Below are 22,943 nucleotides of genomic sequence, written 5' to 3' on the forward strand. Positions count from 1 at the left end.
TTTTAGTGTTTAATATAGAAAAATTCAAACATATACTGTACAGAATTAACAGAATAGTATAATGACCCCACCCCAAGTATCCCTGGTTTCAGCTAAATCCCTACAACTTCCCCATCTCCCATATTATTTAGAAGAAAACCCTAGACATAACATTTTATCAACAAATGTTTTAATGTGTATCCTAAGAGATAAGGACTCCCTCTTAAAAATTATTAAAACTATATATATATCTGAAACAAGAATTGTGTCCTGTGTAAAAAAATAAATAAAAATTAAAAATTTTTTAAAAACTATATATAAAGATATATTGTTAAATAAATTAACAGTAAATCTTTCATGTCAATTATCCAGTCAGGTTTAATTTCTAGTTGACTGATATATGCCGAAAGTGGTTTGTGGTTGTAGCTTTATAGTTTACTAGTTTATTTGGAAACTAAATAAGGAACATACATTATGATTAATTATTTCTTTAAAGCCTCCTTTAAAATCAATAAGATTCTCCCTTCCTCTCATTTTTTTTTCCTTAAAATTATTTTTGAAGGAATTGAGTTATCACATCCCTGAAGTATAGTTTAACACATTCCTCTGTTTTTTATATTTCTATAAATCAGTAGTTAGAGCTAGAGGATTGGTTAGATTCTGGTTCTGCAGGGCTGATTTTGGGGGGTTTTTTGTTTTGTTTTGTTTTGAGACAAAGTCTTGCTCTGTTACCTGGGCTAAAGTGTAGTGGCATTATCATAGCTCACTGGAAGCTCAAACTCCTGGACTCAAGGTATCTGCCATCCTCAACCCCAGTAGCTGGGACTACAGGCATGTGTAACCGTGCCCACCTAATTTTTATGTTGCTAAGGCTGGTCACAAACTCCTGGCCTCAGGCAGCCTTCCTGCCTCAATCTCCCAAAATGCTAGGATTACAGGCACGAGCCACCGTGCCTGGCCTCGGTATTCTTTTGGCAGGATACTTTGTTCCTCCTTCAGGAAGTACATAATGTCTGGTTGATTTTAATTTTGCAGTAACATTTTAATAGTAAAATAAAACCTCACATTCTTAGCATCCTAACATTTAATTACTGTTATTATTTAAAATCATCTCATCTTTTTAATAACTCATATGTGTTAGGAATTTCATAGGCAAAGCAATATTATTATTTAGTATTCATTTTTCCTGAATCTTATTTAGACCAGTTCTTCCTTTAAAAGACCACTTTCTGGAGTCATGCACTTGACCATCATTATAAAGATCCTTCCTCAGATCCATAACTGACAATGCCCATGTTTTTAATCTGAGCCAGCATTGAATGGATTTCTAATCAGCCATCAAAACACAGGTTTCCCTATTCCTTCATAGTCACATGTTTGAACCTGTAGCAGACAATATACGAAAAGACCCAAAGGCTCAGTGAAAGAAAGGGTAGTGCATGGTACTGTAATGCATAAAAACAATCAGTTCATAACATGGAATTAATAATAAACAATACTAACAGCAGCAGCAGCAACACTGATTTCTCCTGTTTACTTAGTAAGTTCATGTATCATTTTTGTTAGCTACCAAAATGGTACCTTGTATAAAAATTATCTCTAATCCTTAGAACAATTCTGTAAACTATTATAGATCAGGTAATTTTGACTCAAAAAAATTTAAATAGTTTGCCTTAAGTCACACTGCTGAAAACACTAATATGAAACTAGGTTTTTCTGGTTTAAAGGCTGTGGTATTTTTATAGTGCACCTTAGCCAGATAAGTTTGAATGCAAATTTCCCTTTAATCCATTAAGGCTTTTCTTGAGATTTTCAAAGCCTTCTAATAACATATTGCCATAGTTTGGGATTCTAAACTTTTAGCCTACTGAGACCTTGATTTTCTATTTGGTGTACTTTAACCTCCCAAGAAATTTCTAGATGAAGAAACCACCTAAACATAGTAGAACTGTTGCAGAAATCTTGCCAAGCTTAGTGAATCTAGCTTTTCTTACTTAAAATAATGAATTTATTAATATTTTTCCTGCCTCATTATAGTTGAGTGGCTAAAAAGTACTTTTATTGACTAGTAAAGTGTGTGCAGTATCATAATATAAAGTGGAATATCTTCTTCTCTCTTTCTCATGTTAAGTAAGCCTTCAGCTTCCTCATCCCCAATACAAATGTGTTTCCTACATGTTAGATAGGTGGTCTTTCTTTACAATATACACTAACCTACTTAGATTGTGCCATGCCAACAAAGTGGGTATTCTCTAAATAGTGTAGAAAGACTCCCACTTAAAAATCAGTTTTTCTTTTAATCCATTTCTTGGTGTATTTTTCTGAAGAGTCATTTTAAATTGGAAAAGCCCTAATGTTCTTAAATGTCAACTGTTTGAAATCTCTTTCCTTTCCTAAAATAAATTGGCAATCTATTTTTAGAGTGATGAAAATGAACAAGAACAACAATCAGATACAGAAGAGGGATCTAATAAGAAAGAAACTCAGGTAAATAGCATTACTTTTTGTGTTGTGAAATAATCATAATTTTTAAGGATTATTTTTTAATTGTGTTTAATTATATTTATTCATACAAAACAGTTATTGCATACTTTACCTATATCCTGGGGATACAATAGCAGTGGTGGCTGGGGATCAGGATTGGAAGAACTGGAAAGGGGCACAAGGAATGTTTTAGAGGTGATGAAAGTGTTCTAAATCTTGATTGTAGTGGTGGTTTTATGGCTATATACAACTGTCAAAACTCATCAAATTGCACACTCTGGGTGGATGTAATTTATTGTATGTAATTTAACCTTCAGAGTTGAAGAGAAAAAGCAAAAAAGGGAATAGTATTCTGGACCAAAGGAAAATAAAGAGTACTCAGAAGTAGTGGAAAACCAGAAGTAGTAGGCTCAGATTTTTATTTCTGTATATGAGAAAGTTACATTCTGTAGAAGATAGACCTCTTTGGCTTTCTTTACATATGTTTAAAAAATTTAGAGTTTCCAAAGGACTTTTATATTCATAATCACACCTAATCTTCCCATAAATTTTCTGAAAAAGGCATTTCCCCACTCCACCGCCCAAGACTGATGAAGGACCTCAGGCTGCATAACTAGCAAGGGGTAAAAGTTTCCTCCCTCTTACCTTTTTTTTTTTTTTAAACCCCTCCCCCCCATTTCCTGTTGTTTGGGTGTGCAGAAAGCTAAAATACTTTAAAGAGCTCTAATCTTGTAGGGATAGAATTGTACATGAGTTAGTTCTAAACTTGGCATTATATATCCTGAAATAGCATGTTAATTTTACGGTCTTCATTTTGACTTGGGGCTTCCTCATAAAGCTATCACATTTCCTTTTAGTCAGCAAGGTGACTTACAGTAATGTGAGGTAACCAAAAGGTGGTTACCTGTGCTAGATGACTGTGACCATTACTTTTAAGGTCAAGTTTGCCTATTTTGACCCCAAAGTTACTTTTATTTTATCTTTAGATGGCCAGATTGAGGTGTGAATCAGTTCTGAGGGTATATTATTTGCAGGGTGGAAGCTTTATTACTTAAACACTGCCTATCAGTTGTCACCACTTCCCTCATTTACCTATTTCCCTTTGTTCTATCAACTCATCCATAATCTTCCTTTTCCAGTAGGACCCTATATGAATTCCCATTGTTCAAGGAAAGACAATGGACAGGTAAACAAGAGGGAGGAAATGAGTAAACCAGCCCCAGCTGACGCTTCTCATGACCTTATCACACAGACCCCACCTCCCACCAAGCTGGAGTGGGAGGGAGATTTTCTAGCTTCCACAGTTGTCATTTTGAAACATATCGATGTATGTTATATTTAAGTTTTACTGTTAAAATTTTACAAGAGATAACATTAAGGTTAAGTAGAACATTGTTCCTAAGAAGAAAAGTTTTCTTCATCCAAACAATTTGAATAGTTTTTGTTCATTTTTAAATAGAACGTCGTATAGATCTTGCTTTGTGCTAGCATTCTTTCAGTTATAAGTAACAGAAAACTTAACTCAAACTGGATTAAACAAAGAGAAGTAATCGTACTCTGGTTATATTATACGATTCTCTATGTCTAGCCTCATCCTCAGGCTGATTTACCTCATGGGAATGGGACTGTAGTTGGCTTAGGCCAGACAGAGCCCACCACTGTGTTAGTGCAGTCATTTTGCTACCAACGTGGGCTACATACCATTTCGCCTAAACCTAGTGACAGCTGTACCATAGGGAAAAGAAAGAATGGAGGTAGGATGCTCACCCACAATGTCTTATACAATAGACCACAAAAGTGACCAGTGTGCTGCTCTGTTTTGAAAACTAGTAGCCCATACTTTTCTGTGAAAAGTGTGAGTGGCAAAATTCTTACATGCATTTTCTGAAATAATGTAAAATGGGTTTGATAACAAAACTTCTATACAGTTTATAGAATCCAAGTTAAACACATTCAAAAATGACTTTCTTTTATGTGCTTTTTTGTTTAAAAGAAAAGTAAATTGTAAGACGTTGAAAATTTCTTGAAAATTCTGAATTGCCTATGAAGCTCAAGATATAAATTAAAAGAAAATTAAGATAAAATTTTATCATATAATTTGAATTACTTTATGATGTTATTATTCATTATTTCTAAAAATAAGGCTTCTGTTGTTCTGGTTATTTTGATTTGCCTTTGCTTTTTTTTTTTTTTTTTTTTTGGAGACAGTCTCACTTTGTTGCCAGGGCTAAAGCGCCCTGGTGTCAGCCTAGCTCACAGCAACCTCAAGCTCCTGGGCTAAAGCGACATTCCTGCCTCAGCCCCCCAAGTTGCTGGGACTACGGGCATGCGCCACCATGGCTGGCTGATTTTTTTTTTTTTTTTCTATTTTTAGTAGAGACAGGGTCTTGCTCTTGCTCAGGTTGGTCTCGAACTCCTGAGCTGAAGCAGTCTTCCTGCCTCAGCCTCTCAAAATGCTAAGATTACAGGTGTGAACCACCTCGCCTGGCCTTGATTTGCTTTTATTAAGCTTCTGGATGGATTTTATTAAGCTATTTCATTTAGCATGCAAAGAACATTAGTAATAAATCCAAAATTTAACGCAAGTATAACACCAAGGCAAGAAGCTATAAGCAAAAATTAACAGATTCAATTATTTAAACATATAAAGCTGGAATGTGACAGTAAAGACACCCTAATTAAAGTTAGGAGACACATATTTATGTAGTTTAAAAACAAATAATCTTAGCCCTCGTTTATAACATATAAAAGATTAGTATTTGAGACTCAGTTAAAAAAATGGGGAGCAGAATACATGAAATCTATAAACTTTACAAAAGAAGAAATACAAGTGGCCAAGAAGCTTGAAAATGCTTTTAAACTCAATAACAAGAAACATAACAATTAATAAAGGAAAATTGGCAAAAGTTAATAATGTTCATATTTGTCATAATAAGTATTGAAATAGGCATTTTCTTACAAGGTTTTGGGACTATAATAAGTTCATCTTTTTTGGAGATCAATTTAACAATCCAAATCAGAAGCCGTATGAAAATGTCCATGCCCTTTTAGTACTTCCACTTCTATAAATTTATTTCCAAAGATATAGATGAAGGATGTAAAGATAAATCTACATGGTGTTCATAGCAGCATTGCTTGCAAAGCAAAAAATTGAAAACACTCTAAATTTCTATTGGTAGGTAATAGACTAAATAAAATACATGTGTATAGATTGGTATTTTGTGCATTCATGTCGATATTATGTAACCAAATAAGATACTTATCTAGGGAGTGGAGGGATGAAGAATTATAGAGGAACTTTGGATATGATTACATGAGCTTATAGTACTGTAATGAGAAAAATTAAAAGGATATTTTTACTTTGGAAAAACAATTTTAAAATCCAAGAAGCAAGGACATTATGCTAAGTAAAATAAGGTAGTCACAAAACGACAAGTACCATAGGATTCCACTTCTTCAGATATTTAAAGGAGTGAAATTCATAGAAACTGAAAGTAGAATTGTGGTTGCCAGGGCTGAGAGTAGGGGGCAGAAAAGGAAGTTGTTCAGTGTGTATGGAGTTTTGATTTTGCAAGATGAAAAAGTTCTAGGGACCTGTTGCACAACAATGTGAATACAGTTAACAATACTGAACTCTGTACACTTAAAAATGGTCTAAATAGCAAATTTTATATTATATGGTTTTACCACAGTTTTTAAAATTTTTTAAATAATCAGTGATGATAACATCATGATTTTTAAAAAAAAAAAATTTGAGTGATTTTTGCTTGGAGTTACAAAATTTTAAAAATTTAAATCAGTGAAAAAGTACAAACTGTAAGGTGAGATGTGACACTTTCATTTGATATGCATACATTTTAGTTCATGAATGTTTTACTGAATTTGAATAATATCTTGAAAATAGAAATTTATTCTTTAAAATGGTGAATTATAAAACCCAAGAATATATCAATAAAATACTACATTACAGGAAATAAAAACAATGCAGAGAACAAAGGCAAAATTGGTTTTGCAAAAGTAATTTACACAGACTTTAAATAGCCATAAAGAAACCCTGTAATTTTACAGTGCATTCAAAGATAAATATAATGTGAAATTACAAATATTTAAATTTAGAAATTTAACAAACCATTTTTGAGTAGTTACTCTATAGAAAATTAAGAGATTCAGTGAGCATTTCAATAGAAAGAGAAAAAGCTAAATTTGACCACCAAAAAAAAAAAAAAAAAAACTACTTTGGCCCCAAATAAAACTATTTTACCCCATTTATCATTTCACCATTTAGATAAGAAGAGTTACTGGAACTTCAGTGTAGCATACCACTTGCTTGAGAAAATTAACTTAAATTTCCTATTTCCTAATTTCTATACCTTGAAGGGATATATAGCTAGATTTGCAGAAAATGAATTTTAAACAAAACATATTTATACTGTTATGTATAAATACCTTGTGTATTCATTTGTTTGCCTCTCATATTCATCAAAAACAGAAAAATGAGTGAAATGGTTACTTTGAGATATCACATAATGAACTTGACATTTCTTGATGTAAAAAATGTGTTACTTTCTCCTGAATGAGTATAAGTTATGTTTGTTTCTCAATTTTTTTTCTTCTCATTAAGAAATAATATATGGTGGTTTTTGTAGGAAGTCACAAAAGATGTCCATAAATTGCCACATATAGTTGTATGATATTGTGCATGTAAAAATATACAGTGACTTTTAGAACCTCCTTCTAAAAACAACCACAGTAAAGTTAAAGCATATATAGTGAATGGTTGTTAGTTTAATAGTGTGAAAACTCTATTGATGTTGTATTAAATTTACTTGATCAATCATAGGTTAATAGTTTAATGAAAGCATAAAAATTTAGTATGCCTGTTTTTCTCTTCATTTCTTTCTAGACGGATTCCATTTCTAGGTATGTTTTACTTTTTGTTTTTTTTTTTTTACTGATTTTTTTCTGATTTTTATCTTTGCTAAAAATATGTTGCTAGATATTTATACATTTTTGTAAACTTACAGAATTATTTGGCTAATAAAAAAATCTATAGAAATTTAGATTACCTAATCATTGTTATTAGCTTTCTTTGTTAAAGGCTTTATTTCTACTTCACTAGTCACAGTAAGTCACTAAGAAAATTGTTCCCAAATCTCTACAACAGTGGTAACTTTTCTTAAGTTTTCCAATGTTAACTAAGTTACTTCAACATTAACTATCTCATTGTTAACATCAGGGACTGATAAAACCCACCCTGGGCCAGAATTTTATTTGTTTATGTATTCAGATTCTTCTCCCTTAAAGAATGAACCAATGAAGACACTTTAAAAAGTGTCATCTAGCTCGAAATTGTTCACCTTTTCAGAGAACCTCCACTATATCTTTGATTGTAATCTCCATTCTATCTCTCTTGCCCATATAATTGTTAACCAAAGCCCTGTAAGACCAAGCATAAATTTTTATATACTGATTATTCTATTGAATTGAAATGCAGAGGCAATGGCATCTATCAGAAAAGGTAACCTGAATCTAGAACCGTGTGTATAAGAGAATTCTCATTTACAAATAAGATATATTTTCCTGTTTAGTACAAACTCATTATCGCTTTGGATATACTGTATTTCATCAAATCTGTTACCAATTGTAAAACACCATTATATTATTTACCACTAAAAAAAGGAAAGATGCTACCAATAAAACTATAATACACCATCAGTTGGAAGCCATGTTCAGATTTCAGAGATGTTAAATTAAATGTGAAAAATATGCAATTTAAAATTGTTGTAATAATTTATCATGACGTGAAATAAGTTTGAGTTTTAGATAAGGAAATTTTGAATCTCTTCCTCATCAATAGAAGTTAATAGTATTAACAATAACTTTCCATTTATTATGTGTGACAAATATTTATTAGGTACCAGATGAGGGAGACTGTTACTCTTTTTCTTTTGAACTATCAAGTTAATATATACTAGGATGTATGTTAATGTAAGTTGTGAAAGCCCTAATAATAAAGATTGTGATTTAAATTCATCTTTTGAAGATATGAAACCACGTCCACATCAGCTAGTGATCGGTATGATTCCTTGCTGGGTCGCTCTGGATCCTACAGTTACTTAGAAGAAAGAAAACCTTATGGTAGCAGGCTAGAAAAGGACGACTCAACTGACTTTAAAAAGGTACTTGGGTTATTTAGTTATATTTAATCAAAAAACAAATTAGTTAACTTTTGTATTGAGATATTTATATTTGAATGTTATTTTAAAAAAAACTCAATCATTTTCAGGTTTTGGCAAGTAATGGTAAGTAGAATAAAAATAATTGTTTGTTTTTTTAGGGGAAGAGAAAATTAGCCAGGACTTTATTTCGAATTTAAGTATCTCAAATCATCACTGTGATTAAGCTGGAAAGGGGCATTCAGTAAATGCAGTGTATGTGTGTACTCATGCACACACACTTTATCTTTTATCTGTTTGTTAAGAAGCAGCAAAACAGAGAATATGGCTTTTCTTAGGCGAATATAGTTTTTCCTAGGTAACTGAAAAATTTGGGTTAGTTCAAGTGCTATTAAGGATTAAGTATGGAAGTAATTAAGAAATAAATCCCAGAAACTCAATAATCTAGGATTCTATCATGGTTCTTCATATTCTGAACTTGGAATAAACATAATATAATTTGTTAGAGAAGGAGAAAGCTTGTGGTATTTGTACACGTTTCCAGGTATCTAGCAGCTATTTGAATTATATACTTTCTTACAAGGCAAGTCAGCAAGAGAAGGAAGTGGGTGGTGGTAGGGAAGGAGTCATTTTACATTATGAATAAAGTCCATCATTTATTTAGTAAAGAACTGAATGCTGAACTGTGCTAAGTAGTGAGATTCTACTCATGGGCAAGTGGAGATGGAAGCATTATCCTGCTCTCATGGGCATCTTCCATGTAGTAGGAGAAACACATTATCATATAATCATACTAATGAATATATGATAAAAAAATTGAGACAATTACCCTGAAGTATAGAAACAATTTTATAAAAGTATATAACAAAATGAAGATGGAACAAACCTGTGGATTGATTTCTAAAGGAAATGAGCTTTCAGCCAAGAACAGAAGGATGATTAAGAGTTAATTAGCAAAAATGGGAAAGAAAAGTGGTCCAGGTAAAGTAAACTGTAAGCACATAGACCTGGTGGTGGATGGGCACATGATGCATTGGAGTAATTAAATTTTCATTATGGCTAGCAGAGTGGAGGGAATGGTTTTGTGAGGCAGCAGCTAGTTATGTAGTCAGAGACTATGTGCCGTGTCTTACAGGCCATTTTAAGGATTCCCATATGCTAAGAACACTGGGAAGCCACTCAAGGGTTTTTAATTAGCAGGAGGAATGGAATGGTTGACATATGGAAATTACGAGATTTTCAGTATGAAAAATTAATTTTTGTTCCTATTTATAAAACAGATTAGAGGGAGATCGGGGGAAACAATTATGATATTAAAATAGTCTAGATAAGGGATGATTATAGCCAGAATTATAGTGTAAGTAGTAGAGATGGAAGGAAAAGAAGCAGAACATTAAAGTGTTAAGAAAGAGGAAAAAATTATCAGAAAAGGGGAAGGTCTCGGATTTTATTCTGGATTTGAAATATTTCAAGAAATATGTCATTTGCCTTTTAATTTTACTATACACAATAGAAGTATAATGATAAATGTAACTGATACTCCATCTCGTTTTTGAGAATTCAAGAGGGAACAATGGACAGAAAAGCTCACAGATTCCAAAGAGCACAGTGACTCCTCAGCTACCATTGTTGCTGTACAGATATGGTACACTTTATCAGATAACTGAATCTTTTTTTAAGAGAATCTGAAAAGTCTGATTTTTCTGAAAAGTCTTATATTTTAAATGCTGGAACTAATTTTAAAAGTTTATATGGGACAAACATATCTGCATAATCAACATTCTCTACTTTGCAACCATAAAGCATTAAAATATATTTTTAATGTACCCTTTATAGCTCATGTGCTTCATTAATCTTTGCTTTAATATTACAAAGTAATCAATGAGAAATCTTAAAATTTTAGGAGAGCAGAAAAGTAATTTATATTTCTCCCCTGATTTTATAGCTTTATGAACAAATTCTAGCTGAAAATGAAAAGCTGAAGGCACAGCTACATGATACAAATATGGAACTAACAGAACTTAAATTGCAATTGGAAAAGGCCACCCAGGTTTGTACCTTTTTCTCTTTGTTACTTTCAAGGTAATGGTTGTGATTTACTGTATCTAAAAAATGGCATTGAAATTTTCTGTAATTTTCTCTAAACAGAACTTTGGTATTAATAATGCTTATAAGTAAAAAGGAATCATGATAATGCAGTTTACTGATTATTTACTTTTTTCTGGAGTAAATTAAAAATAATAGAAGGGTTTTATTCAATAGGCTTAACGGTAAACTGGTACATTGTCATCCTTCAGGTTGCGTTAGTAGCCTAGTATGAGCTTTAGTAGCTTACTATGAGCCTCCATACATAAAAATATCATGAGTTCACTGAATGTAGCTTCAGCTCTAGGGATTTGATTGTAATGTTTTCTAAGTAAAGATGTCCACCACTGCTCCCTACTATAGAGTTCTGTTGTTATGTTGACTCAGCTAATCTGTGTCTCTACTATTTATTGCCTTTTTTTTATTGTTTCTCTGCTTTTCTGCCTACCTTATTGTCAAGTAGTTCTTCCTGTACATCTCTCGTTCAAACTCTGCAAGAGGGAGGAGTCCATAGAATTAGCCAATTACTATCCAGTATGGAGCAGCCTATTAATCTTGTTAGTGACCTTTTCATAGGTCACTGGGCAACCTACATAAAGCTGTCTGTGGGTCAGGTACCGATTCTGATCCTTCTCCTGTGGCAGAAGAAACAAGTCACTGGATTAAGAAGTAAAGACAGCTTCTGCCTTGCCAGGCACTCTTGAGTATCACACCCAGTATACTGAGTTAATATGAGAAGGATGATTCATAAAAGTAAAACTGATAAACATTAAAATAAACTTTTTTTGTTCAACTTCAGGGTATATATCCTGAGTATTTAAGTCTACTGTGAATTTTTCCACCTAATTTTTTTTTTTAGCATTGATTACTCTCATAACTATTTGTAAATATACAGAGCAGTGGCAGTTTTGATAATTGCGTGGAATTTTTCCAAGAGAACTATCATCTGTTTAATCTTGAAGTTTAGGTCTGTTTGATAGTATTTAGCCAAGAAACCCTGGAATCCTTGAATCCTGCCTTCTTGAAGCCCAGGCACCCTTCTTCCTATGTAGGCTCCAAGGGAAGGAATAGGCCAATTTACTAGAAATCAGTTTGCGAACTACCACATGCCAAATGACCAGTTCACTATATTTACTAATTGTGATTTTAACAGCTTTAACTAGAATGTTTAACCAAAAATATTAACTAGATAAAAATGCTATCTAAACTGATGTTGATTTTTTAAACCTATGAAATTGACAAATCATAAAATTGCTAAAATGTTCCCATATTAAAAAAATCCCCAATAAAATGCTGTTTTTCCATCTAAAGTTTTGTTAATTTGTGTGTGATGGCATTGGTCTGGCTATTTCTGATTTTTTTAAAGGTGCTTTTGAATGTCATTTAAAATTTTTTCAGTCTTTTAAGAGTTTTTATGATTAATTTGTAGATCTTCAAGTGTCATATCAGCCTTTGTTTTCTATTTCTAGCAATTAAAATAAATATTCAAACTCAAAACCATCAAAAAGAAGCCACAATTAGCTGAACAGTCCTGTTCATATTTGAAATTCTGGATTGAATTTCTCGCAAAAAGCAATTGGTATATATCAACTTCTATTCTTCCAGAAAGAGTAAGCACAAAAGCATAAAGCCATTTAAAATAACAGAGAAAAAAGTAAAGATATCTGGCCATGATTAGTTCTTTAAATTTTATGTACCATAACCATAAAGAAGAAATTGTGAAAGAAGGATCAAAAAGTAACTTGGTTACAAGTCCTAAATATACTAAAGCATAAATGCTGAAAGGGTTGGCAAAATATAAATAAATATTTTTAAAGTTATCCAGTTGAACAATGAAATCGTGCTTAATCAGTAATGAAGTTATGTTTTTAAATTATATTTTGTGGTTAGTAGCCACAAAACATTCTTGTTAAAGTTGTCAACAACCATTTTTAGTAAATTGGTAAAATTGGCTTTTGAAGCATTAGCCATTTGATGAATTCAGTTTCAGCAAATTGACCAGGAATCCCAAGGAGATGTTTGTACAAAGGTCAATGTAAATAGGATCTAAGGTACCACTTTTTTTAACTGGGTCTGTGCTCAGTATCCAGATATGGAGCTCTCTAGTATAGGGTGCAACATGTGGCTTAAAACCCAAGGGACCTTTCCATCCCCCACTAAAGCTAAACTTAGAACTCGAGATTTGATCAGCTTTGAGCTGGTCACATAGTACATAAAGGGGGAAAAATGAGAAGCCCGAGCAGACCAGGAGAAGAAAGCTGTATAGCTAGAATTTCTTGTAAGGGAAAGTGAGTATGAACCTTCTTACCAATTCTGGAGCATGGATGATTAGAAAACTCTAGACAAGACTAAGATAGCTGTGGGAGAGGACAAAAAGGCTAGTTTACAGGTCTGGCTACATGGATACAAAATCACTCAACCTGGTAAGAAACACATTTCAATCAAGGTCCTAGAATCTGACCATTCAGATTAGCCACTTCTGGTGGTGCAGGAAAGGAGGAGAGCAGTTGAGCATCAGAGGGAAAACTAGGATTTTTTTGTTCCAGGGTACTCACTCCCCCTCACCCCCAAATAAACTTTGAAAATTCCTGGAGAAGAGTGATACAGACCATAAAATGAGAGCTGTGGAGACCGTTCTATTTCTAAACATTCCTTTTACTCTTTATTTCAGTACAAATTCTGTTCTCTCTTTTCTTTACACACGCCTGTGTTATACTCCACCTGAGTATGATGATTTCTTTTAACACCTATTAAAAGAGTTACTATGGTCCCTCCCTCATCTTTATTGCATTTACAAATACAAAACATTTGTATTTTATTGTGGTTACGAATACAAAACATTTGTATTGCAATTATAAATACAAAAACATACAAAGGAAGAAAAATTAAAATCATTGATAATTGATAATCTCTTTTTATAATTGCTTACTTTGTTGCAGAGACAAGAAAGATTTGCTGACAGGTCACTATTGGAAATGGAAAAAAGGGTAAGTTTCCATCTTACTGGATAAGTAATTATTTTCCCCCTTTATTGTTTTATGTAAGCAATGGTAGTTTTTTTTTCATTCTGTTTTTATGGATGGTAGTTTTAATTAGCTTAAATTAATATTTATTAATTAATGAAAGTGTTTTATGGCTTAGCTTCTTTGTAAAGTTTTATGAGGTCTCTCTAGGTATAAAATGGCCTTGTTAAGATTTAATATACTACATTAGTCTTTCAATGAATTGAAAAAACTATCTTGTCTTGATTCTAAAATGTAGAATACACATTATGATAATGAATCTGATATTTTTGAAATGCCCATTATCTGTCTTTGATTTTGTGTACCGAAAACATTTAAATCATATATACATTTATTTTAATTTTTTTGAAAATTAAAGTAATTACATTCTTTAAATAAAGTTTTTAAGTCTAGGGGCATCGAATTTTCAAATTCGTTTTAAAGTTTAACAATATTTTAATTTTGAGTTTAAATATTTAGCTGATGTGTGATATTTTAAACAAAAAATTGATGACAAGAAAATCCTTATAACATTTTATGTCTTTCTGCAATTTTTTATTGGTTGTGATATATTCACTTGTACTCATTATTGCTCAAGGGTCTGGAAGTGGCCGTAGGAATAACTCTACAAGTTTAGTCTGAGCAGTATAAAAAAATGTATAAATGATCCAAAAGTTAAAGTGCTCAAAAGTGTCTGTAGTGCAGCTGAACAGTGGCTAAACTTGCGAGTTTCAACTAGAAAATAAATTACATCCTGGAAGTTATGTCTCTAGGTCAAAGAGTAAATAATCAGGAGCTGTTGATATAAAAACATTTTTCTTCCATTCCATTTTTAAAATAACCAATTTACCTTTTTCACCGAGAAATAAAAAGAAATGGTAAAAAAATATTAAAAGTAAACAAATACATTCTATTAATACCTGTTTCATTAACTAAATTGTACCTTGCAATAACTATCATTTTACTATGATTTCAACAAATTTTAAAAATTAGTGTTCTGAGCCATTTTTTAAAAATTGATACAACTAATGCTAAAAATATAGTCACTTATTACTTTATTTAATTTCATTTTGATTATTATATCCTGTTAGAACATACAACTTACTGAATTTTATATGTAAGATACACAGAAATAATAAAATCAGTCTTGTTATTCATATTAATGGTTGAGATAAAAGACATAGATAACAAACTACTTAATCAAAATATTCTTTATTTTTGAGACTGTCACAATTTTGAGAAATATTTAATTTTTCCTATGAAAGTAATATATGTTTAATACAAAAACATACAAAAGAAGAAAAATTAAAATCATTGACAATCTATCATGCAGAGATAACTGATATTTTGGTACCTATTCTTTTTTCCCTGGGCTTATATACACAGTATACAAACACGTTCATTTTCTGACATTCTCATCTCACCTCCTTTTTCTGCTTGTCAAATGCTGATAAATTACAAAGTAGTTAATTCACTCTCAATTTAATAGACATCAATAATCATAGTATTAATAATAATGACATTAATAATAACTGCTAACATTTATTCAACATTCTGTATATATCAGGCAGGCACTAAACAAAGCACTAATGTGCCTTTTTCTTAACTATGTTTTTTAGTGTTCATACGTTTATCAAACATAAGAAATTGCCTGTAGTTTTACAATTGTCAGTTACATTGACCCAGTAGGATCAGGAAATTGGGTATGGTGTTCGAGTCTTGCTTTATCACTAAATTAAAATCTAATAAAATTGAGGCTTGTAAGGAGATTACCTCTCAGTTAGAAGAAATATTCTATTTCTGATATTTCATAAGGTGGCGAGGATCAAATATAACACTTATATGCTAGTATTTTCAGAAGTACAGTAGTTTATATGAATTTATCATGGCTGTATTATTAACTAAGAGAAGGTCTATATATATAGAAAATAACATTTTTGTCTATGTAATGTTTAAGCATGCCAATATTAGAATAACGTACTTAGGAGACTATGAAAAGGATTCTATTTTTTATAAATACATATCTTAAAAATATTAACATTTATAAGTAAATGTACTGCTTTACTAAATATGAACATTTATTATTAATCTGGGAAAGAATGTCTTGGAAATAGTTTCAGTATGATTAAACTAAATTTAAATGGTTTGTATCTGAAAGGTGACCGGCAAGAGTCAGTATCTTCTGGGCGGTATGACCTAACCAGTTTTACAGCTCATCAATTATTGCTGCTTGCTTTTTGCATAACACCTAGAATGCTAATCATTAAGGGAGAATAAAACAGTACACCGCAATAATGTATTGTGTGTTGGCTTTGCCTGTCACTCTTTGAAAGGATTTTAAAATAAATGCTGCAGTTGCTTCTCCATTAGATTCACCGCATTAATGCTACACACGGTATCAACCTAAATACAAAGCTATAAAGTCAGTTGGATAAATAATGGCTAGTAAACATTGTGGGTGGAGGAAACGAGCTTCTCTTATATCCTTTTGAAACTGTAAAGTACACATATTTTAGGCATGTTTGCTTCTTTTCTGCTTCTATCACTGTAGTATAATTAATTGCATCTTTGTGTGAGTTTTTTTTTTCCTATACAATCCTCAGTCTTGAATATTGGTTTATTCTAAGTTTTACATGAACTAAAAAAATTGTTTGAACATGTTATGTAGCATCTTACCAGAAAGTCAAAGCTTTAAAGAAAGAGCTTATAAAAAGTAATAAAAGTAAAGATCTTCAGATTTATTTCTCTCAATTTTTGGAAAGCTCTTTACACGTCACTGGCATCACATCTTTTCCACACTGCTCCTGATTTGATCTCTGATTCTAAAGTATCGCTCTTTGACAGTATAGAAGAAAACTTAAGAATATAATAATTGTATAATTAATATTGGTACCTTAAATTGATCTAGGAACGAAGAGCTCTAGAAAGAAGAATATCTGAAATGGAAGAAGAACTCAAAGTAAGTGAATCATGTTATTTATGAGAGATATTGCTGATTATGAAGTTTTATAATACTATTATGGATACTGTTTACATTAATTGTTCTCAAAGCTAATTACCCAATTTGTGAGCTATTTATAGATGGTGTTTCTCTTTCTTCCTGAATCCAGGTTTCAGTGAGCTCGAAGAGGATTTAAAACCCAAATCGTTCTGATAATTTGTATAGCACTTTTGATATGCAGGTGTAGAAAAAATTAGACAATAACAACTATAAGATGGAGGATTTATTATTCATCACTTTTCTGTTGTTACTTGGAGAGTACATGGTAGAGGGGGATAACATAAGCTATTAATAAAATGTTCTCCTTTGACGATAAAGGGCATTAGAGGAGTGAACAGGCAAAGCTGTGTTTTTATCAAACTACATTACCTATGGAAATAATCATCTGTTTTGAATACCTTTGCAGGGAAAAAAATAGCATAGTTAATTGATTACTTATTATCACACTGTCTTCATAAAGTATCTTTACCACATTATGAATTGGTGAACTAATGCATGGGAAATTATGCCCATTGAATTAGAAGTTAAAGATTTAAATGTTTTATTATTCATTTGTTTGTTTTATTATTAGACCATTATTATTTAATGGCTTTGAAGATTGGAAACAAATCTTCTGGGTTTTGTTTGCTTTATATATTGTTTAGTTTGAAACGGAATTTAAGGAATACATTGTTTGCCTTTCTGAATCTCTTGGAATATTCTTTTAAGACAATATTTTTCTTTATATTTATTACCTGTGATTCTTTATATTCTTATCATACTGTCTTCCATTTTCTTATTTTTTATTCTTATTTCTTTATGTTCTGATTCCTGCAGAACCTGCACCAAATAAAGCAAATTCAAACTCTGAGAGAGTTAAATGAGCGACTGCTGACTGAGAATAGGGCCTTGACAAGAGTGGTAGCCAAGCGCTCAGGGTTCTGTAGGCAACTGCAGTCTGTGAACCTATAATTTTTAGTTTCATCATTTCTTCTTGGTAGAGCCAGGCAGGTGTTTTTGTATTAGTAAGTGTGTTTTTGTTTTAGTAAGAGCTCACTTTTACACATTAATGCCATTGTGTCTGGAGCTTATCATATAACTGTTTAATTCTGCATGGCTTCTTAGAATGTTAGAAAGTGTCACTAATTGTATATTATAACTGATGAACTACAGTAAAATTAGGGAATGATTTAGGAATTTAAAGACTTGTCTGTACTTCCGTAAAGCCTTGTGCACATTTCTGGCTCTACAAATATTTTAGGGCTTAAAATATGGCTATTATTTACAGTTCTTTACTAGAAAGAAAATAGAACAGAATCAGTGTAACATATATTTTACACATATATTTTGAAGCTGAAGATTAAGCATGCATTATATGTTTTTCAAAATACTGTCATTAGCAATCAGGACCATCTTAGTTTATACTCATCTAGTTCTCTGTAGATATCCAAATGAGTAAACTTCAGATTACTATATTTTATATGTAAATATTTTGGACACAGATAAGAATTGATTGGCTCCACATAAAATTAAACTCTTCCTAAAGATTTTGCTTAAGGTAGTTTTGCAAGTAGCAGTTTTACTTTTATATAATTATATAATCTAGTGCATTTTCAAAACTGAGGAAAGAGGACGAAATATTTTGGGAAGTATGGTTTAAAGACCAAAATATAAGGTAGTTCATTTCCTAGTGAACCTGGCAGAGACATACAATTTTAATCATTCTTAGTAGAAAATTCAGTTAACTTGTAATATTTCCACCCCCTCCATCAATTTGTCTGTAAAACAACAGAAAATTGAGTTGCATTTTTTTGAAGATACAAGAATGTGTTTTTTTCTGTTTGCTTCAAAATACTGGTTATTTTTTTAATGCTTGGATCATAGATGCAGATTTACTACTTTAGCTTAAAAATTATTTTATAGTATTCTAATCTAAGAATAGTAATAGTGATAATTGCTTTGTTATTTAATACACATCTATCTTGATTTAGGCATTGTCTTAGGTACTTAAACTTAGGTACTATAGGTGAATAAGGAATTTAAATCATTTAGAACAAGTCTAACTCCCTCAAAACTTCCCTAGATGGGTCAATTTCTTGAGGAACAATAGTAAGTATTATGGTTTTAGGTGTGACAGACAGAAAGCAAAAGGTTTAGGTGCTGACAGGAACTATTAAAGGAACTCCCTTAGCCTATCCTAACAAAAACAGTCTTCATTATCTTGGCTGCTCTAATCTGGTGTGCTTGTGAGTCATAAAATCAAGTGATTTAGTAAATTTCGATGGATAACTTTGAGAAAATCTTTCATTCTATCATTTTTTAAACTAATTAGTTTCACAAATCTGGGTGGGTTTTTTCCCTTCTTCCTGATACATGTTTTAGACACTAGACAAAGCTTGATCATGTGTTTTGTGGTGAAAATATAACATTTATTAAGAATAATGTTTTATTTTTTTATTAAAGTAAAACCTTTTCTTCTCTTTTTCTCTCATAGATGTTACCAGACCTAAAAGCAGACAACCAGAGGCTAAAAGATGAAAATGGGGCCTTGATCAGAGTTATAAGCAAACTTTCCAAATAAAAAAAAAAGCAGCAAGTAATGGAATTGCACATATTGGTAACCCAGTGGACCATAATTGGCAGTCACTGGATGCCTGGGAAGAATCCTTGGAGACTGTCATTTTTGGATATCCTGCCAAATGCCCTCTTATCTAGAATTTTTGTTTCATTTTGTTTAATTTTCTGGGGGTTTTTTGTTTGTTTTTTTTTTGTTTGTTTTTTTTTTGTTTTTTATCAAGACCATTGTTTCATGTTAATGCAGCTGCTGAGAAGATTTTTTTTTTTTTAATGACTGAGAAAACTTGTTTACAGCTCCAGCATATAAGGAAAGTGTTCAAGGCCAGATATGCCTCAGATATTTAACCAGTACGCCTTAGTTGTACATAAATACTTTGTGTCAACAAAAACTTTCAGCTCTCACAGAAGACAGTTATTCAACATTTTTTGATGTGCCACAGTTTCCAGTTTTTTGATATTTAATTTTCTTGGCTTTATGTCTAAGTTTGGGTTTGTATTTTTTCCTTCTAACTCTTCATGTGGCAGAGTCTTCTATGTTTTCACAGCTTTTTCATTTACAGAAAAAAACACTTGCTCTTCTGTGATTATTGTCATGTATTAGGCTAATGCTGTGTTGTCTCCCACCCAGAACTGAATTGCTTGGTGGAACATTTGCTTTCACTGTTTGTGCAATATGCATTTATTTCTTATATGAATGCTTTAAAGTCATTTGAGATTAGATCTTTTAAATCCTATTTCCTGCCTTCATTGGTCACTTTTTTGTTTTTGTTTTTGTTTTTTTACTATTGTAGTATAAGATGTTAGATTCTGTAATCTTCACATTCATTTTAGCAGGTACTGAGTGATGCTGTATATACAAATAAGTGTATCGTTTTGATTTTAGACCACCATATGGCATGCTTGACTATTTTCTTATTTCAAATGTCTGTTAATGCAAAGTAGGTTACTCCATGATAGTGTTAAAAACAAAATTTGCTAACAATGTGATGTAAAGACTTTAAAAGTTACACATTATGTGGAGCCCTATCTTTACAAAAGTTTTCTACTGTAAAGTGCTTTTACTTTTATTTTCAGTTTTCATTTGATAGTATTCAACCATAATTAAAGTTGCATAAGATAATTGCTTCACATTTCACATACCTATATTTATCAGAGTGCTGTCTAAAACTGTTGTGCTAGCCAAAGTAATACTATGAAATCATTTGCAGACTTAACCCGTGAGTTAATGTTAAATGCACTGTTATTGCCATGTGAAGAGGCATCGACTTTGATACCACCATCATGTTCAGACCATTTTATACATTTCAGTGGCCTTTTTTTAAAGGAAAAAAAAAAGCAAAACCAAGTACGTAGTGAAGATGGCTTTTATTTGGACAAATAGCTTTTATATTTTCATTAAACCATGCAAAAAATATTACATCTTTCTGGCACGTAACTGTCTCCTTAACCACTGAACAGTTCAGCCATTTGAATAAATTATACATTGTAAAGCTTATAGTAGCTGATTGTATTATTGATTGTATTGTATACTATATTAAATGTGAATTTGTACCCCTTCATTTTAAAAGGTCATTGTGTTCTACTGCCTATTTTAGATTACTTTGGGGATGGGGAAGGGTGTTTTGGTAAGCAGGATTTTAAGTCCTCTCTCTCTGGATTGGTTTTATGAAGATATAAGGTTATGCTCTTACTACCAAGCTCAGGATTCTTGAATTTAAAGGTACAAGGATAGTTGTGGGAATTTTATTTTTGGTTATATTTGAACTGTATGAATGGTGGGTCTGAATATTGAGAATTTCCATGGTCTTATGTGGAAGTAAAATATACAGATAATTGATCAGTTTGAGTGACTGCAACATGTTCTGGTTGCACAACAGTTAGGCATGCTATGGTTTATATTTGTGAAGTTTGGATGCCTGTGAAGAATGATTAAATACATGTTTCTAATATTTTAGTGTTTTGTATTTAGGTTATTTATTCTTTGTATCTAAAACTGAACAGCTACTGTGCTATATTGATTTTATTGGTAGTATTGAGCAGACCTTGTTTCTGCATGAAACTAGTTGCAAAACCCACTATTTTGGAAATAAAAATGTATTTTGACATATACAAATAAAATAAATAAAACTATTTTAAATGTGTGAACTTTTAATGAAGGCATTTTAAATTTTGTTCTGAGGTATTTAAATTCTGCATGGGTATTTTTTCACTAATTGCTTTTCTTGGATACCAATTTGAATAATTTTTGAAATTGTAATATTGTGTTAATTTGCACAGCATTGTACCTGCACATCTGTAAATGCAATCTTAATTGCCATATTTATGCAATCTGTACCAATTTGGACAAATGTTTATATATTTTACATAAAGCTGTCTGTATGCAGAATCTGAGAACTAGTTTTTTTATAAGTGGGTAAAAAATAACAGTGAGTTTCAAGATAATTGCTTTGTAGTACAAGATTTTGTTTCCATAAATATTTGGTGGCTTTTTAAAATTAGACCTCTGCTTTTTCTTAGCTGCAAATATAGGCTTAGTAATACATATAAAGATAACATTCCATTGAAATGTAAAATTTACTTTAATATTAAGTCATTCTCCAACTTAGATTTGTCCAAGGTTAAACCTACTAACACGTCTGTAACTGAGAGATACTTATACTTTTGATTTCAGAACTTTGGCAGAAGGCTTGTAGTAAGCCTGTGTGTAACTAAATTAATACAACAAATATTGAATTCTATGTTTTCTGTTTACAGCACTTCACCTGTTCATGCTCACAGAATGAGTGATAGGTATTGTTGTTATTTGTCCTCCATTTAAAAAGCATTTCACTTGCAAATACTTGAAAGCCAAATGAAAAGCAGCTATAGTGCTATCTTATTAAAAAAAAAGTGAAGTAGATATTTGCTGATTCATTAGGCTAACTTTATTCTTTTGCTTAAAAGTTTATTACTGCTTAGTCCTTCCTGGTTTATTTGAGACTCCAGAGGGCCAAATACTCTCCAAACTAGAACCATAGGACATAATAACATTGTAGATTGTCCCTCAGTTTGTCATTATGAGAAGAATACAGAGCAAACTCCACTAACAATTATTAACTATCCATTAGCCCTATCTTGCTAATGAAAACCTTTGGTTGCAAAGATGAAAGCTGACTGATAACACAATCATTTTTTTTTATGTTCCATGTTTTACACTGTATGTGTGTGGCCTGAGTGTCTGAGTATGCATGTTCAGCAGAGATATTGTACATATGAGAACTGTCCAGAACATATTGGGTTTAGAATGAAATATTAGTTATTTTTTTACTATATGTCTCTCAATAACTAAATCCATTTCTTGACTTGCATTCTGGGAAAGTTCTTTGGGGTTAATTGCTATATAAGCTACAAGGTGTTCTTTCTCTTTGGTAAGTGACATATTGCTGTTTCATGCCGTCAAAATGACCAGATTACAAAATGTACTAACTTTAAAAATTTAGGAGTCAAAGTATATGATTCTATTGCTATAAGGTAACATAAATCTTCCCTATTACTATAATTTTGAAGTTTTATTATTAATATTAAAATTTTTCTAAAAGAAAGCTGTTTTGAGCCAGACTATCCCAATATGTCACTGCTTAAATTTCAGTAAATGTCTGGATCACAGAAATTAGCTAGATT

The 22,943-nt window shown here is 31.7% G+C and overlaps 1 protein-coding gene across 6 annotated transcripts in view; it reads left to right on the forward strand.

Moving 5' to 3' along the window:
- Positions 1–21,669, forward strand: part of PPP1R12A (protein phosphatase 1 regulatory subunit 12A) — a 140,381-nt gene extending 118,712 nt beyond the window's left edge. For 5 of the 6 annotated variants that reach the window (XM_045553307.1, XM_045553312.1, XM_045553308.1 and 2 more), the window contains 7 exons: positions 2,401–2,466; positions 7,367–7,383; positions 8,507–8,642; positions 10,585–10,689; positions 13,664–13,711; positions 16,635–16,685; positions 19,201–21,669. In XM_045553307.1, the coding sequence (XP_045409263.1) occupies positions 2,401–2,466; positions 7,367–7,383; positions 8,507–8,642; positions 10,585–10,689; positions 13,664–13,711; positions 16,635–16,685; positions 19,201–19,287 (510 nt within the window). In that variant the 3' untranslated portion in view covers positions 19,288–21,669. Of the gene's footprint in view, positions 1–2,400; positions 2,467–7,366; positions 7,384–8,506; positions 8,643–10,584; positions 10,690–13,663; positions 13,712–15,884; positions 15,916–16,634; positions 16,686–19,200 lie in introns of all 6 variants that reach the window. The other variant, XM_045553309.1, reaches the window with a different exon arrangement.
- The last annotated feature ends 1,274 nt before the right edge of the window (positions 21,670–22,943 follow it).

This window comes from Lemur catta, chromosome 6 (assembly GCF_020740605.2).
Source record: "Lemur catta isolate mLemCat1 chromosome 6, mLemCat1.pri, whole genome shotgun sequence".
NCBI classification, from domain to species: domain Eukaryota; kingdom Metazoa; phylum Chordata; class Mammalia; order Primates; family Lemuridae; genus Lemur; species Lemur catta.